Source organism: Aspergillus saccharolyticus, assembly GCF_003184585.1.
Source record: "Aspergillus saccharolyticus JOP 1030-1 unplaced genomic scaffold BP01scaffold_5, whole genome shotgun sequence".
Classification (NCBI taxonomy): Eukaryota; Fungi; Ascomycota; class Eurotiomycetes; order Eurotiales; family Aspergillaceae; genus Aspergillus; species Aspergillus saccharolyticus.
The window spans coordinates 131,283-147,524 of NW_020290615.1; the positions used below are offsets into that span (position 1 = coordinate 131,283).

The following is a 16,242-nucleotide window of genomic DNA, read 5'->3' on the forward strand; positions in this document are numbered from 1 at the left end:
TTGGCGGGCGGAGAGAGCGAGAGAGAGGAGGATAAACAAGACAAGCTGATGCTGACTTAATTCGTGGGTCGGTGACATCTTGCAGTTCCTCCTCCTCCCCGTCCCGGACCTCAGCTCCACCACCTCCATTACCGCAGCTTCTCTCACTTCTTCATTCTCCATCCTACTCTGTTTCATCTACCCACTTCACGTCCTATCCAGTTTTTCCTACGCTCACTTTCGGCATTTCCAGCGCCTTGCCTGATACCTCCCCGTCACATATACCAATCACATCCGTCGTTTCCCATAACGCCCAACCCCCGCCAAGATGGAGGCTACCATGATCATGTCCGTCCTTTTTACTCCAAACAAGCTTCAAACATCCTAGCTAACAAACCCCAAAGTGTGGACAACAGCGAAAGCAGCCGTAATGGTGATTATACGTAAGCATATTCCGCCTTTCTGACCGACACCCCATCAGACCGCTAAACCAGCTACCCTACCCAGCTCGACTCGATGGCAAGCACAGATCGACGCCGTCAGCGTCATCCACACGACCAAGATGCGCGTACACCCGCAATCCGCCGTTGGTCTGATGAGCATGGGAGGAAAGGGACCGGAGGTTCTGTCGACGTTCACCACGGACTTTGGTGGGATTCTGGCTGGTCTGCACCGCACGAAGATCGGTGGTACTGCCCACCTTAGCTCCAGTATACAAGTGGCCAGTGTACGTTTGTTTCCCTGACGAAACGAAGACAAAAAAAAAGTAGAATGAGCTGACCACGAGGCCTCCGCACAACTATAGCTCGCCCTCAAGCACCGCTCCGAAAAGTCGCAGCGCCAGCGGATCATCGTGTTCTCCTGCTCGCCGATCGAAGAAGACGAAAAGACACTGGTGAAGCTCGCCAAGAAGATGAAGAAGAACAACGTCTCCATCGACGTGATCGCCTTCGGGGACCTCGAGTCCGATCAGACCAAAAAGCTCGAGGCCTTTGTCGAGAACGTCAAGGGTGGCGACGGCTCCCACCTGGCCATCATCCCGCCCGGTGATAACCTGCTGAGCGAGGAGCTCCAGGCCACGCCGATTCTGGGCGGTGATGGCAGCGGCGCCGGCGGCGCCGGGCCCGACGGTGGCGACGGGGGCTTCAACTTCGAGGATGCAGCGGAGAACGACCCCGAGCTGGCCTTCGCGCTGCGGCTGTCCCTGGAGGAGGAGAAGAACCGGCAGGAGAAGGAGAAGCGGGAGCGCGAGGAGCAGGAGCGCAAGGCCAACTTGGAGGGGATCCCCGAGGAGAGTGGGGAAGGGAGCGGAAGCAAAGACAAGAAGGAGGACGGCGACAAGATGGACACTGCTTAAGTGGGTTCTGGAACTAAATTTCCCAGTGGATGACTTTTTTTCTTGTCTGATGTGTGATGCATACCCGGCGTTTCCTTCTGATGTACCTTGCGCTTCCAATTTTGTGTCCTGTGTCTGGGTGTAATTGTAGACCGTGCTGGTGGTAGTGTTTCTAGACCCCCCGACTTCCCAGGCCGACTCTTCCCTGGCCAACGAAAACAGGCTGCGGTATCTATATGATATGAGAAGGTCTATTGCATGCTCATCGTAGTTCCATCCCAAAGGAGAAAAGAAGAAGTGAAAGTGTGTATATAGGAAAGGCCACAGCTGGACGCCCACTCCGGCAGAATAGTAAAAGCGTAACAAAAAAGAAGAAAAACATAATACACCCCTATTATCGCCAATCAAGACTCTTTGAAACCCGGTTATCGCCGATACATGTGCAATTGAACCAACCGCAATCCCACTTTCTCTCCTAACCCCCATCAACCCCCATAAACAAGGTTGAAAAGGATCAAGTCCTCCCCCGCAACCACCCATTCAAATTCCGATCAAACGCCTCACACCGTACAGGCATCTCCAGCTGATAGAACGGATTCTTCATCACAAAGTCCGCATAGAACTCGTAGATCTTGTTCATGACCACCTCGACATTTCCCATCTGCAGGTCCGTAAATAGCAGGAATTTCGTCCCCGTGAGCGTTTGGAAGCACGTCAGCCGGAACTTATCCGTCTCGAGGGTTTCAAGCCCAGTCGCGGGGACGCCGGGAAGGGGGTATGTGTATGTCGTTGTGGATGTGGATGTGGCGTTTATGGTGGTGGTGGTGGTGGAAGGGGAGGTGAGGTTGTTGGTGGGCGTGCTGGTTGGGGTGGAGAGGGAGGAGGAGGTCGTGGTTGGGTTTGTTGTTGATGCTGTTGCTGTTGGTAGAGTTGTGAGGAGGGGGAGTTTGGGGGTTATCGTGCGGGTTATGGCGTGGACACTTTTTTTCCCCACATATTAGTCTGGGGGAGTTGATTGAAGAAGGGGAGGAGGGGTTTGGGTTTGGGATTGAGGTTGGGAATCTGGGTTGAAGGTGGGATTGAGGTTGAGCTTCATACCCGTGAAATGTGCCGGCGAGAACGAGATAGTCGTTTGTCGAGAGTTTGCGGAGGCCTGGTTGGAATTCCCGCTGGTAGATTAGACCTCCGGCTTTGTTGATGATAATCAGGGAGAAGACAGTCCTGTTGTCTTGGTGTCAGAGTGTGATTGTCTCTTGCGACATGCGCAGCGGTCGAAGTGGTTGCGACTTACATGGTGATGAGGAGAAGGAGGAGGAGGGGGAGAGAGCTAGGTTAATGCAGGTAGTGTCGGAGATGCTGTCCTTTCCAGGTGCTTCCACGAGCAAGTTCATGCGGTATCGCAGGGGCTCTAACTGCGTGGTTCGGAGATTGATTCAAGGAGGAGAGAAGCCTGGCCCTGTCGTGGAATCATATCAGTGTGGTTTGTTGTGTCCTGGTCATTGTACCCGGGGATGATTGCGGAGGTCTCGTTGGCCGCAGTGTACACTCTTGCGCTGCGGCTCACCGCTTTCGCTCGAGGGTCTAGTCTGTAGCTGAGGCGCCGCGGGTTTTCTCCGCACTTGTGTATAGGTTTTCACACTTGCTTTGCTGTATACTGTAAATCGGGTCTATGAGTCTACATGTCACATGTACATGATAATTACATGCTTAGAGTGATCAGATTGCCCAGATACAACGCAGCACATAACGACGTTAAACATTAACCCAAGTTCACTCAAACTACTTTGTAGTAATCTAGACAGCCACAACATCCGTAACCTCAACAATATTCTACCGCAATCAAACAGTCAGCAATCCACCAATCTCTACCCAAAGAAGTCACTGCAAGAGAGAACTTACCGGCCGTCCCTCAACAACATGCTCCGTCTCACACGACTTAGTCTCATACCTCACCTTCCCACTTCCCCCGGCCCTCACATACTCCAGATAATCCGGCGCCCCCGGAATATCCGTATTATCGGCAATCACCTTCGACCCAACCCTAAAAACCTCCAACTCCTCGCACAGCTGCAGATCCGACAGGTAGAACTTCTCCCAGTGATCGAAGAACGCCATATCGACGCCGCCCGGCACAACCGCACCCTCATCCACCAACCGCCGCAGCGACTCCGCCGCCGGCCCCACCAGCACATGCACGACCTCCTGCAGACCGACCAGCTGCACGAACTCACGCGCCACCTGGGCGACGGGCTCGCTCACCTCAAACGTGTAAACGTGGATGTCGGTGGCGTCAGGCCCGTGCAGGTCGCGCAGGATGGCCGCCCACGCGATGGCCGAGCAGCCGATGTAGGTGCCAAACTCGATGATGGTCTTTGGGGGCGGCTGCATGGATTCCAGGTGCTGCTTGGCAACGCGGAGCTTGCTTTCTTTAAAGTTCATGAGGTGCGCCGTGTGGCTGTATTCGTCGAGGGCGCGGTAGAGCGCCCAGGGGTTGTTGTGGTAGGGGGCCGTGGTAGGTTGGTTGAAGATGTGGGCGTGGGCCGCTTGAGCGGCAGCTTCAGGGGACTTGTGCTGGGAGGTTAGCTTGATGTTCAAGCTATTGTAGGTGGTTATGCTGGACTTACGTGTGGCATGGTGGGTGGTATGGTGTGGAATAAGTTGGGTCTTGATAGGTAGGTTGGTGTTGATGGTTGATTTGATGGCCGTGATTTAAGCTATCGTGGTAGAAGGAAGGGTATTTCAGCTGGAGCGATTGTCGACTCTCGACATGAAGCTTATATACGGTTGCAGGGCGATCTGCGAAGGCAGATGCAGCGGTGACTTCACCTGCTACCTCGGGCTAAGGCAAGTGATCCACTCCATGACGTTTATTACTTATCTCCGGGGGCTGTGTTCCCAGAGGCTCGCAACTGGCGCTGTGCGTATAGGGCTGGACGAGGAACACTGGGCTATTCGTCACAGCATCGCTGAACCTGGATATCCTTGTATGAGGTTTAGCACTAATTGGGTATCTTTCTCCGAGTGTCGGATCTCGGTACTATTAAAGGTGTGCTTGACCGAGATGTTATCGCCGAGGCGTAACCGATAGATCCACTTCGCTTCGATGATGATATGATCGACTCTCCGTCGGCAGAAACACGAGTTTGTGGCAGTGCAAGTCAAATTGATTGCCAATATTCGTGGATTGTATCGTAGCAGCGCTGCCATGGAGAACTCACATGCGCAGCCTTCCTCCTCGAATGAACAAGTCCTTCCTCATCGAACTCATACCGCCTCTCCGTTTGCCCATCCCAAGGAAGCATCAGCTTACGAGCCATAAACAGCAATCCGTGAATTCTCCTAGGGCAAAGAAGACACAACACCCCTCCATAAATAAAGAAAAAGAACGAAAACTCACCCATTTACCCCCAGCGGCGACGAGATACTCGACCGTCCGTTTAACGCTCACCGGGCTGCCGCAGCCCGTATTGCCAGCAATCAGAACCCGAAGGTCCGGGACGATCATCCGCACATGCTCTTGGATCTTTTAGCACATGTCATCCATGGCGATGTAGCCGGTGTCTGGGAGGCCGTGGGCGCTGGAGACGGCGGAGCCAAGCCGGACAGGAAGTCGGGGGGAAGCCGGCTTTGGCCACGAGGCGCGGAAAGAGGCTGTCGTAGGTGACGAGAAGGCAAGAATTGGTGTGTAGGGGTTCACGGTGGGACGTCTGTGAGAGGGAGCGGAGGTGAGAGGGTGGCTTGGGGGCTGGGGGTGCGGCCGCGGATGTTCTGGAGTTGGTAGGTGATGGTTTGGTTGATGGATTTTGGAAAGGTTGTTGTGCTGGGGATTGCAGAGGCGCTGATTTCGGGAAAATGGCTGAAACAGTAGGGTATGGACTAATTTTGGGCTGCCGGGGATGGATTATGATCGTAGAGAGTGGTTGTTGATGTCACAGCGGGACACATGACTGCCGCTCCGTTGAGCATTCAGTACGAAGCACAGTACATGAGACTTCGAGACATATACTAGCAGTCTGGAAGAGACTCAATCAGAATTCAGCTGTGCATATGGGATGGTCATTCACTCTCACACGTTGGGATTGGCCGACTGACATAGTGTTGCAGAGCACGAGTTTCAGTCTGCATTTCCAAGGCAAAGCATCAGAATACCACAGCTGGATGACATCTGCTTCTCAGAAAACCACTCTTACGCCATCATACTAATTCCAGCCACAAACCAACACGAACGACCCGACAATCACCTCATCAACGCCTCCCGCACAAGCAAGCAAATGCCGATCCTCACTTCCAAACCATGGATCCCAGATCACAGCTTACAGCTTAGGTGATAATCTTCTAATTCTGGGATATCCCAGAAGCCAGGCAAAACATTCTAGAAGTCCACAAAACCAGACCATCAGCACGCTAACCAAATTACCAACAACACCCGGCCGCTCCGCAAGGCCCAATGATCAACCCGCCTCTGCCACCCCTGTCAGCCGCACGGACAGCCAGTGTTTCATCAGCAGAGCCCAAGGACCAAGCGGATGGGTTCGAATTCGGGGGCCAAACTCAGGGGGCCCGCTGCGGGATGGGATGGTCTGGAGACCGAACGCCACGTGGAAAGGGTCGTTGGCCGCCTGGCTGATCAGACCGTGTTGATGTTAGTCTGGCAGAGGGTGGGGGCTGCTCGATTGGGTGCTGAGACGAGGTCAGGTTAGTTAGCGTGGTGGGTTGAATGTAGTGGCGATTAGTTCCAGAGTAGCGCACTCCCTTGACTATGCTACGAGTTGGTATGTGTATGAGACGCAATTCAACTAAAAATGGTGTATCATTCATATGCTGATGTATGTAGTTGCTCCTTGCTCCAGAACGGGGATGGGTATAGGTAGACAATGTAATAACACAGAAACCCAAAAGACAGCACTCCTCTAGAACAGTGATATGAAATACAGGATATCGAGTCATCAATCATTAATGAATAGGGCCATGAGTTAAAGAAAAAGTAGGTTGAGGGGTCGGAGGTAAGCGGAGGATAGAAGAATATGAAGGAAGGGGTATCAAACGGAACAACGAACAAGCAGTTACTTGTCGCAGAAGACAGCCAGCTTCCACTCGCCCTCTACTTCCCGAATGATCCCCTCCTCAATCGCCCATTGCCGCAGCAAGAGATCTTCGCTCTCGTGCAGCAGCTCGTCCTTCTCATAGTGGCGGCCCACGTGCTCCATGCGGTCGTTCCAACTGCGTGCCCCAACAAAGTGCTGGCCGCAGAAACCACATTGGCTGTGGAGAGGGGCCTTGCGTTGCTCATGCCAGCACCGATTTCGCACAGCCTCCAGGCTCTGCTCGAATGCCTCCCGCTCTTCCTCGGTTTCGGGCGTTTTCCGGTTCCGGCACAACCAGGGGGCATGCATCCGACGCTGGTGTTGTGTGAAAAGGTCTTTGCGGTTGAAGTCGTTGACGAGATGGGATTCATTGTAGGCAAGGGACTCGAATGGGGAGTTGAGGTTCCTCTCCTTGCTCAGGCTGTCCAAGCTGCAGCGTCCGACATCACACCGAAAGAAGCCGAGCTGAATGTGTTGGGAGATCACATGTCGCTTCCACTCGTTCTTCGAGACAAATGTGCTGGGGCAGCCGTAGTGGGAAAAACTGCAGGTGTAGAGGCGGCTGGGGGCGGGGACACCTCTCTTCGCGGTCATTTTCGAGCTCGCACGAGCATTCGCGGTGTCGCTTGTCTTGTTGGAAGGTTTGCGAGGTCGCTTGCCGATGCGTCCAGTGCTAGTCTTGGGTGCTTTCCGGGTCTTGACTTGGGACTTGGGCGAGTCACAAGCGACATGCTCCTCCTGCTTGACCGACTGGCCACAGGCCGACGTTCCGTTCATGAACTCGGTACCCCCATGTGCGAAACCTGCTGGAAATGCAAAGACATGCGTGGCTAGCTCAGGTTCCACCTTCACCATGGGCTCCGGTTCGGGGTATACTTGAGAAGGCGTAACTAGATAATCGACCATAGCGGGGGAAGCACTGGGATCGTACACAGATGGTGACATCAAGACATCGTCACAGGAGTAAGGCGGCGACATATAACATCCAATGTTTGTCCAATTGGTGTGGGCCATCTTGGGACTTTCCAGCGCGGGCGAGGAGGTGAATTCGCTACTCCAGGGGGATGCGAAGCCTGGTGTAAGTGCATTGATCTCCTCTGCCGTGCTCGTCCAGGGCATGGTAGGTGGATAAAGGCCTTTCATAGGCAGAGTGTCGGAGGGAAGATGAGACTGGAGGCTGGAGGGATGTTGACTCATCGTGGGGTCGGTAGAAGACTCATACTCGCCAGGGTATAATTCATAATCCTGGGGTACACTAACCCCGGATGACAGTTGGGGAATCTCGGAGAAGGCAGTAAACCGATCCATGATATGCATGAAGAAGCAAAGACTCGCTTCGAATTATGGATCTGGTCTGCACGAAGTACACGAAATGCAAAGCAAAGTCGGAGAGGAAAAAATAATGGATGGCGTCTACAAGAGTCGCGGCAGCCAGGGGCATTTATTCTCAGCTGAGAGGACGGTAGCCAACTAGTTACCACATGGCTATGAACTCATCTTTCTCTGGGAACGGGCGTCACGGGAAATGGGGCGCTGTAGCCCCAAAAGAGCCCAGAGTCAAGGGCATTGCTTTGAGCCGCATAGCGTCCATGAGATGGACGATTATTCGTCGAGATTTTATTGCAAGTGGGATGCAGGATTGCTCCTTGGAGAGAGCCAAAGCAGGAAACCCCTGCAGCGGGCCCTCTAGCCAGGGCTTCTCGACGTCTGGGCCATCCATTTTCATTTCTTTCCCCTCCTTCCCCTATTTGTTTTGGCGGTCTGGCGGATCTGAATGTAATTACTTTTTGAATATACTTTTGTTGTAGTCCCCAAGGTTCAATTTAGTTGCGGGATGAAAGGGGACCCCCCTGTCAGACGGTGTGGTCCACGGTGGTAGTGGATGAACCCCAGACGGGCAAACTGTCAGTGTTCGGAAAGGTAAGGCCTTTGTAGGTAGCGGAGAGAGAAAAGAATTAACTGAATATAAAAAAAGAAAAGAAAAAACTGCGGTTACTGTAAAAACATCCCTCGTGGCTCGCACAGCCCATATTTCAAGCGTACACATTCCGAGTGCCCACGAATTGATTGGACCTGGGGAGTTGAATCTCTTGTGCCCGACGGGCAGTCCTTCCCAACTCCCCCAGAGAGAGAATGAAGTACTCCGTACGGGAAGTGTACTACTTACCATTCAGCCTCAATTAAATGGCAGTGTTGCGCTCAAACCGGCATTAGCATGTCAACACCCACCCAAGACAGGATTAGACCAACGTTGCAACCACTTATCGCTTATCCACAACTCCACACCTCGGGGGCCAAAAGCTACTTCGTCTCCACGAGTCAGTTGAGTGGTCTATCGTCCAAGCAGGGGGTCTGAAATAGGTAAAAATCCACACCCAATTCAGCTGGATGTGGTAATAACTGATTGCTCTTTTTAGGCGCAGGCAGTTGTTGGTTTCTTCCCCGGTCGCGATTTGACCACAGGAACATCCGCGCCACGCTGTCTCTTTGATACTGACTGACAGCTAAACGTCTGACAGACTCACCATCCCACACACGATGGTTGAGTCTTTCGTTAGCACCTTGCTCATCCTGTTGAGATATCCAATACCCCCTTTCTTCTCCCCAAGTAGAATGACACTATAATCAGTCAGCACTGTGTAAAGAAGCGGTACTCCACTCCCTGGGGGCCAAATGCAATCTGATGGACCATGCGATGCTGCAAATCCGCTAAATCGATTATCTCTGGGTCTGAAACCGACCGCTCGACGATCGGCCTCACTCCTCGACTATTCATTCCGTAACAGGAATGGTCAGATAGGAAGAGTGACTACCAGATACAATAATGTCATCATCATCATCATCATCATCATCAGACGTTTGATTGCGCAGTTGGAAATTCCGACATGATAAAAAAATTCCCGGAGAGGGCGTCTTTCCCCTCGGTGGCTGAGAGGCTACTCCGTATGTGTGGGCTGGGCTGTGTTGATTGCTCTAGTACCACACACACCTCCAAGGTGACCAGGTTCCCTGTCTGTCCTGTCCTGTCCGGCAAACGCAAAGCAAGGCAAAAAAGGCGAGGCGTCTTTTCTGCGCCCACCGCTTCTTTGTTTTGTCACGGAAGCGTCACTGTAATAGTGAACTACTGTACATCATAGGGCTCTCCTCGATCGACGGAAGTCATCCGAGCTTGTTGCTGGGCGGTACCGGGGCGTTCGGGAGGTGGAAGAGAAGCGGTGCAGGGAGCAGCCTACAGCTGTTGTCCCCTTTTCAAGCAAGTTCTAGTTGGTTATTAACTTACCCCACTCAACTTGACTCACTCACTCACTCATTCCGACCGACATGTCGGTTGCTGCAGAGTTCAGCTCATCTAGCTCACTATCATCTAGTAGTAACCACGCAGTTATCATGGATGTGTCGGAGATTTTTGACTTTCCGTTTGCTGGGGATTTTCTTGCAGCACTATTGGCTCGTCCGTAAGATTGTTCTGACACCATTTAGTTAAAAATGAAAATTGCTCCAGCTCTCCACAGGCTACGTTCAGTACACATCCATCACTGGTCCATATCTTATCGGATGCGATCGGTGATCTCCAGCGGAATGGCCACTTTCCGAGAGGGAAATGGTCGGCCGCGACAAACGCGCGTCTCGTCCGAGTCATCGTCGCATCCTCGATCATTTCAGCCCCCTCCTGAGAATCCTGGCTGAATGAAAGCAGCCGGTAGAAAAAGTCTTGCTCGGCTCCGACTCCACGATAGTCTACAGAGTACTTGGTCCACTAGGTGAAATCCTCCGAACATAGCCCAGATAAGATCATATAGTTCACCCACTGGGGGACTTGCTTGCCCCACCAGAACTCTCGTAAATTTCTCAACCATGGACGACAGACGGTTGGAAGATCCACAATTGCACTGACACTTTAAGTCTACGAAGTACTTCTTTCCCAGGATCAGCAAAATACACGAGTCGAGAGGTTCTTATTCCCTGAATACCAAGGACCAAGTACTCCGTCCACCATGAACCCTTCTAGCAAAGCTATCTCATCCACATGACAATAGACATACACACACACATCAGCAGTCCTCGTCTACAGCAAAAGCTATTCGCGAATCCTCAAACCAGGCCAATTGGTCAAATCTCCAGGAACACCTCCCAAAAATCAGCTCACTCCTGCTTGACCTTCTTCCCCCATCGCTTCGGCACCCGCACCAACCAGTACAGAAACATCGCGGCCACTGCATTGAACGCCACGTATACGAACAGAATCCCGATGTTGCGCCACCGATCACCAAACGATATGCTGAGCGAGGCCAAAAACTGGTCGGTCGTCGAATACATGCACACCTGGCAGTCGCTCTTGTCCCTGGGGTTGAGAAGATTGGCCTGCGCCGCTTCAACGAAGCTGGACAAGTAATCGCTGCAGCTCTCGTTGGCGGGCGGCGGGATACGGAGGAGTTCGATATCTGAGCATTCTACCTTGGCGCCGGCCAGGCCCACACTCAGAATTCCCGAAACGAGGTATGTAAACGGGGAGACGCGATACATGAAGATCCAGAACCGAGGAAGAGCCGTGGGAGAGGCGAGCACACTGGAAGGATTAAGCATGCTATCTTAGTCACGGTCGGTTGGCAAGTTGGACTCACCCGTTAAAGATCAAACAGAAGGAAAACAGCAGCTGGGCGACATTACTACCGGTCTCGGGCTGCTCAATCCCCGCGATAACCATGGAACTGAAGGTCGAGGTGAACATCAGAAACACCAGGACCAGCAAGAACATGGTTCCGCCGCGGTCGGTCACCGTGCCGGCTGGAAGGTGGCGGTAGAATCCAATCGGATAGTACCACGAGAAGTAGGCCGGCACCGCCATGAGGATATTCCAGGGAAGCTCAACAAGGATGCTGGCCATCATGAAAGCTTTCCACGAATAGGCCTTGGACGGGCGCTCGCGGACCTCGTACAAAGACCGCTGGCTCACGAAGTAGGGCATCATCTGCTGCACGAGATTGGGGAAGATAACCAGTAGCATGAAGATGGCAAACATTTCGTTCTGCATGCCCTGGAAACTAGTCGGTTCACGCCAGAAAGTGAAACCAATGAAAAGAGGCTGGGTAGCTGGCGGTCAGTGGAGATCTAATAAATGTAAGCATAGGGAGGAGACGTACAGGAATAATGCACATTGCGGCCTTGGAGTAGATGTACGAAGGGCTGCGCCAGTACTGTTGGAACATGCGCTTCAGGCACAGGACGAACTGCGTCCAGATCGGCATCGCGAACTCCCCATACCCAGTTACTTGCGGAGGGGGTGGTCGTTGCAGAAGCTCCTGCTTCATCTGTGCGAGTTCGTGACGCACCTGCGTGCGCTCCTGGCTGTGGTTCCAGAGATCGGCCCAGTCCTTGTCGGCATGGGACCCCGGAGCGGCCCCGATCACCTCGAGCATCCACTCCGCTGGGTTGGCATCAAGAGGACATTTCGGGGAGCCTTTGTCTTCAAAATACTTGATGAGGGTCTCCATGTTTGGGCCCAACTCGCCAAAATAGACAGTCCGTCCCCCTTTGGCCAGGAAGAGGAGCCGGTCGAATTCTTGCATGAGAATGGCCGACGGCTGGTGGATGGTGCACAAAATCGCTTGACCATGGTCCGCTAGCTTGCGCATCAAAGAACAAATAGACCATGCCGTCTGACTATCTAGGCCAGAAGTAGGCTCGTCGAAGAAGAGAAGTAGATCAGGTTTAGCAGCGATTTCCACCCCAATTGTAAGTCGTTTGCGCTGCTCAACGTTCAGGCCTTCGCCTAAGACTCCAACGACGGCCTCAGCGTATGTTTCCATGTTCAGCATTTTGATCACCTCTTCCACATAGGCGATCTTCTCCGCGCGGGGAGTACTGGCTGGCTGGCGCAGCATGGCGCTGAATATCAGGGCTTCACGCACCGTACTCGTCTCCAGATGCAAGTCCTGCTGTTGGACGTAGCCTGTTTTGCGAGAAAAGGAGTTATTGCGCATGCGTCCATCGACCAGCATTTCGCCCGTGACGATACCCATAGTCACGCGGTTAGCTAGTACGTCCAACAAAGAGGTCTTACCGGCGCCTGTCACGCCCATGAGGGCCGTCAGTGTTCCGGGCCGGACCCATCCGTCAACGTGGTCGAGAATGGTGCGATTCTGACCCTTGATCTTGATGTTATAACAGACATCTTGCCACTGGAAGATAGAGGTTTGCTTGACAATAGCTGCCGTATGTTGGTCGGGGTCGTTGTGTTCTCCGGCCACCCGGTTCTCCTCAGCCATTGGGGTGCGGCTCTCCAGGTCATCGATGGTGCGCGGTTGTTTCGTCTTGAGGAATGCAGGCATTTTGCCTCTTGGAAAGACAAGAATCTCACCCTTAGAAGGCTTAGCGCGTACCAACTCGCTGCTGACCACATAGCAGGCTAGAGAGAACAGAAGGAAGCCCCAAAGGATGCCGTAGTTGCGCCACAGGTGCGAGCGATAGTACTGGTACGTGACATTGATGTACCTGTCCCCGTCTACAGAGTCTTGACCCGCGACTGCACCATTGACACTGCAGACCTTGGAGCTCAGCGGTGCGTTGCTATAACTAGGAATGTAAACAGCACAAGGAAACTGGCGGTCACTGAATTCGTTGATCATGAGGCTTTCGAAAGCGTACTGCTTCATTATCAGTGGAAAGCCATCAGGGGATCTGGCTCAGAAATCACGTACACCAATTGGATTTAGGTAGTTTAACCACCGGAACCAAGGATGCATGTCTCGCACTGGAATTGTGAAACCTGTATAGATGACAAGAATCATCATGAAGATAGACGACGGAACCATTGCCTGAGCCATAGACCGCGAGACCGCACCCGTGAAGCGGAAGATGTTGGACATGGTGAGCGTTATAGTTATTGAAAAGAGGTAAAATATGAAGAAATGACCCGCCGTACGGCGCAGGTTGGACATGAAATAGAGGATAATGTTGAAAACCACCGACACGATGAGTTTTGCTGGCAAGTCCACAATCATGGAGCTGATAGCTTCCGCAGACGGATGGTAGAGCGCATATTTGTCATGCTTCTCAACAATCGGTCGCTGTTGCCAAAGAGTCAATATTTCCAGGGCACTTGCAAAAGCGTTGAGAAGGATAGCAAAGAAGAGAAGGGCGCCCCGCTGGAAAAAGCTATTAGTAGTAGTGTCTAGGTTGTAGAATACACTGGCAACTACTAAGGCCATGATGCTGTTTCCAATGACCGAGGTCAGAGTCATGGTCATATCGCCCCTGAGGCGGTGCATGCCTCGCCTTAGACAGAGGCGGATCTGCATGGGGTAAGATAAGGTGTAAGGCGATTTGGCTCTCGTTCCCTTGGCCTTTTCAGCCGCGCGTGACCGTGAGAACTCTTCATATTTGTCTCCTCCGAGAGGAAACTCATCTTGAAACGCTTCTATGTCCGCAAGAAGTTGCTTTCTCTCCGCACTCGCTTTCCATCGGGAGGCAAACTCGTCAGGTGTTCGGGGAACCAGATGCTCAAAACCCTCGCGAGCTTTCCGCTCAGTGGGGCTAGTTAACGAGGTCAGAAAGTCTGCCGTGGTTTGTCTATCAGGACAGTCAAATCCCATGTCCACGAAGAACCGTTTGGCGTCATCTGCATGACCGAAGTATATTTGGCGGCCTTCGTAGAGTACAGTCACTTTGTCAAACACATCATAAATCGCTTGACTAGCTTGATAAATGGCCACGATGGCTGTAGATCCGGTATACTCGGTAGAGACCCGCAAGCGTCGGACAAATTCAAGAGCTGTAGAAGAGTCCAAGCCTCGCGTGCTATTATCCCAGCATTGTAAGGGGCTGCCACACAGCATGGTCTCCGCTATGCTGACTCGTTTTCTTTCCCCTCCCGAAACGCCACGAATATATTCGTTGCCAACCTGCGTGTTCACCGTGTGGCTCAGCCCCAGCATTGCCATGACTACGTCTCGCATATGGGTAGCATATTGCTCGCGGGTGACGCCCGGGAAGCGATTGGATGGAGCACGAGCATGAGCAGCAAAATGCAAAGTGTCGCCCACCGTGAGCTGTGGGAAATGGATTTCAGTCTCGGCCTGGTAAATCACCTCTCCTCGGAACCGACCGTGCATTTCGTCCCAGGAGATGCCTTGATACTGGATGTCTGCTCCTCCATCGAGCCATAACCCATGTGTTTCACCAGCGATGGTTTTGAGGAACGTCGAGCAACCACTAGAGCGATGTGAGTGAGCATTAGACAGACTGGATCAAATACCGCAGGTTGAAAGGCTGGTAACAGAGGCGCAACAAGCGAGGAGAAATCTGCAAAGAAGACATCATATGGGTTACTCGAAAAAAACTCACCTTCCGGGGCGGCCAAGTACGACGAGCATCTCACCACTGCGCACAAGGCCCTCAAGGCCGCGGAGAATATCGATCCTGACCCTTTTCCCTTGACCTAGCACGCCTTTCATCCAATCGAAGGCTTTGAGCCAAACATTAGCCACATTTGCCTGGTAGTCTGCTGCAGTACCGTAGCCGAAGACGTTTAGGTCGCGAAAGGAGACGCCTGCTGTCCGGCGAGGGTATCTGTCTGGGTCTCGAGAGGCGATGCGAATAAAGTTCTTAGTCCACTTGCGTGCGTTGAACTGATCTGAACTGGGGTTCAGTTGAGGATCGCTGGGCTCGTGGGAGAAAGTATCTATGCCCTCGCCAATGGTGCTTTTTTCGGACAGATGCGACAGGCTTCTTGCCAGGGAAGCGATTCTCTCTGCATCTTTGTGCCCGATCCCCTCCTCTGACTCCTTACTGATGGATTTTTCACTCTCTTCTTTCTCGTTAATCGATTCCGGAACGCGAAATGAGTCTTCTTCAATCCCCGAGCTCAAAGTAGCGGACACGGCAGCAGCTCCAAAAGGAGCAGGAGGAACCGGTTGCATGGTTACTGCGAGGCTAAGTCTTTACAGAGCTTTTGAATGGTCGAGTGGATTCATGACAGAGTCTCGGGGCGTCTGAAAAGATGAGAGGGAGCTAAGTGCGTACCTGAGAATGTTGAGTTAGGAAATAAGTACCAGCCAGGTAGTGGGAGACCCAGGCCAAGGCAACAAACACCGGCGGAAGACGGGACAGCCAACATCCGGGAGGAGGGAAGTGAGCCTCGAGCCATGGGTTGAATCAGTCACCGACCTGAGCGCGATTACCGCTTCGGTCATAGCCTCCCGCGTGGCTCTGAGTGAATATTTAGCATCATCGCATGTCAAAGGAATCTGACTTCGTGTTGAGTGCCCAGCCAAGAACAGTCTAAACGGTCAGCTTGAATCGATCGCATGGCGGTTGAGGTGGGGCATTTCATATCGTATATCAGAGAAAATCTGCAGGAGAGATATGTAGATGCGTATATATGTAGAACCGCGCTATATAGTTTACTATGACAATTCCAGGAGAAATTACAGATGCTGTGGGACCCTGAACTGCTGTCAGTGTGTTAATTACTGTACTAGTAGCTAAAAGTGCAGCTCCACTCTTCCCGTCTCCTCCCGTCAGCTGGAGTTACCCCGGATCTGATCCTATCCGCGCGGGATGGGCATGTTCCGAATCATCTGAGTAAGCACCCCCTCTTCCTGCTCCTGGGTGCTGGCCTGAGGCTAAATATATACATAGAATCGAAGAATCGCAGTCACCTGATTACTACTGCTTCTAGAAGTACCATGCCTACTTACCTATGCATGTCTCTGGCAACCTACTACCATCCTCCTCCTCGCAAATCGTCACCAATCACAGTAACTACACACGGCAATCGCCGCTTACCAACATCAACTGAGACTTATGGCTTCTCTACCCCAAAAAAAAAATAAAAAAAAAAAA

The 16,242-nt window shown here is 52.5% G+C and overlaps 5 protein-coding genes across 5 annotated transcripts; 1 reads left to right on the forward strand and 4 right to left on the reverse strand.

Moving 5' to 3' along the window:
- The first annotated feature begins 90 nt into the window (after positions 1–90).
- Positions 91–1,548, forward strand: BP01DRAFT_389325 (proteasome regulatory particle base subunit RPN10). Its single transcript, XM_025577907.1, has 4 exons — positions 91–327; positions 384–422; positions 487–706; positions 785–1,548. The coding sequence occupies exons 1-4, from the start codon at positions 308–310 to the stop codon at positions 1,334–1,336; spliced, it is 831 nt and encodes a 276-aa protein (XP_025433990.1). The 5' UTR covers positions 91–307; the 3' UTR covers positions 1,337–1,548.
- Positions 1,549–1,829: 281 nt separating this feature from the next.
- BP01DRAFT_290256 (trafficking protein particle complex subunit 4) lies at positions 1,830–2,544 on the reverse strand (the record flags this gene model as incomplete). The annotated part of the gene is made up of 2 exons (XM_025571604.1): positions 1,830–2,295; positions 2,414–2,544. Coding segments are annotated over 2 exons (597 nt in total), but the record flags the coding sequence as incomplete, so codon positions are not given.
- A 500-nt stretch (positions 2,545–3,044) lies between these two features.
- On the reverse strand, positions 3,045–4,194 carry BP01DRAFT_353900 (putative O-methyltransferase). Its single transcript, XM_025574295.1, has 3 exons — positions 3,940–4,194; positions 3,215–3,880; positions 3,045–3,145 (listed from the first exon to the last, which is right to left on the reverse strand). The coding sequence occupies exons 1-3, from the start codon at positions 3,946–3,948 to the stop codon at positions 3,110–3,112; spliced, it is 711 nt and encodes a 236-aa protein (XP_025433992.1). The 5' UTR covers positions 3,949–4,194; the 3' UTR covers positions 3,045–3,109.
- A 1,957-nt stretch (positions 4,195–6,151) lies between these two features.
- On the reverse strand, positions 6,152–7,835 carry BP01DRAFT_353901 (putative C2H2 finger domain protein). Its single transcript, XM_025574296.1, has one exon. The coding sequence runs from the start codon at positions 7,705–7,707 to the stop codon at positions 6,379–6,381; it is 1,329 nt and encodes a 442-aa protein (XP_025433993.1). The 5' UTR covers positions 7,708–7,835; the 3' UTR covers positions 6,152–6,378.
- Positions 7,836–10,542: 2,707 nt separating this feature from the next.
- Positions 10,543–15,317, reverse strand: BP01DRAFT_290028 (pleiotropic drug resistance family ABC transporter; the record flags this gene model as incomplete). The annotated part of the gene is made up of 5 exons (XM_025571600.1): positions 10,543–10,966; positions 11,022–11,482; positions 11,541–13,043; positions 13,098–14,610; positions 14,743–15,317. The coding sequence occupies 5 exons, from the start codon at positions 15,315–15,317 to the stop codon at positions 10,543–10,545; spliced, it is 4,476 nt and encodes a 1,491-aa protein (XP_025433994.1).
- Between the last annotated feature and the right edge of the window lie 925 nt (positions 15,318–16,242).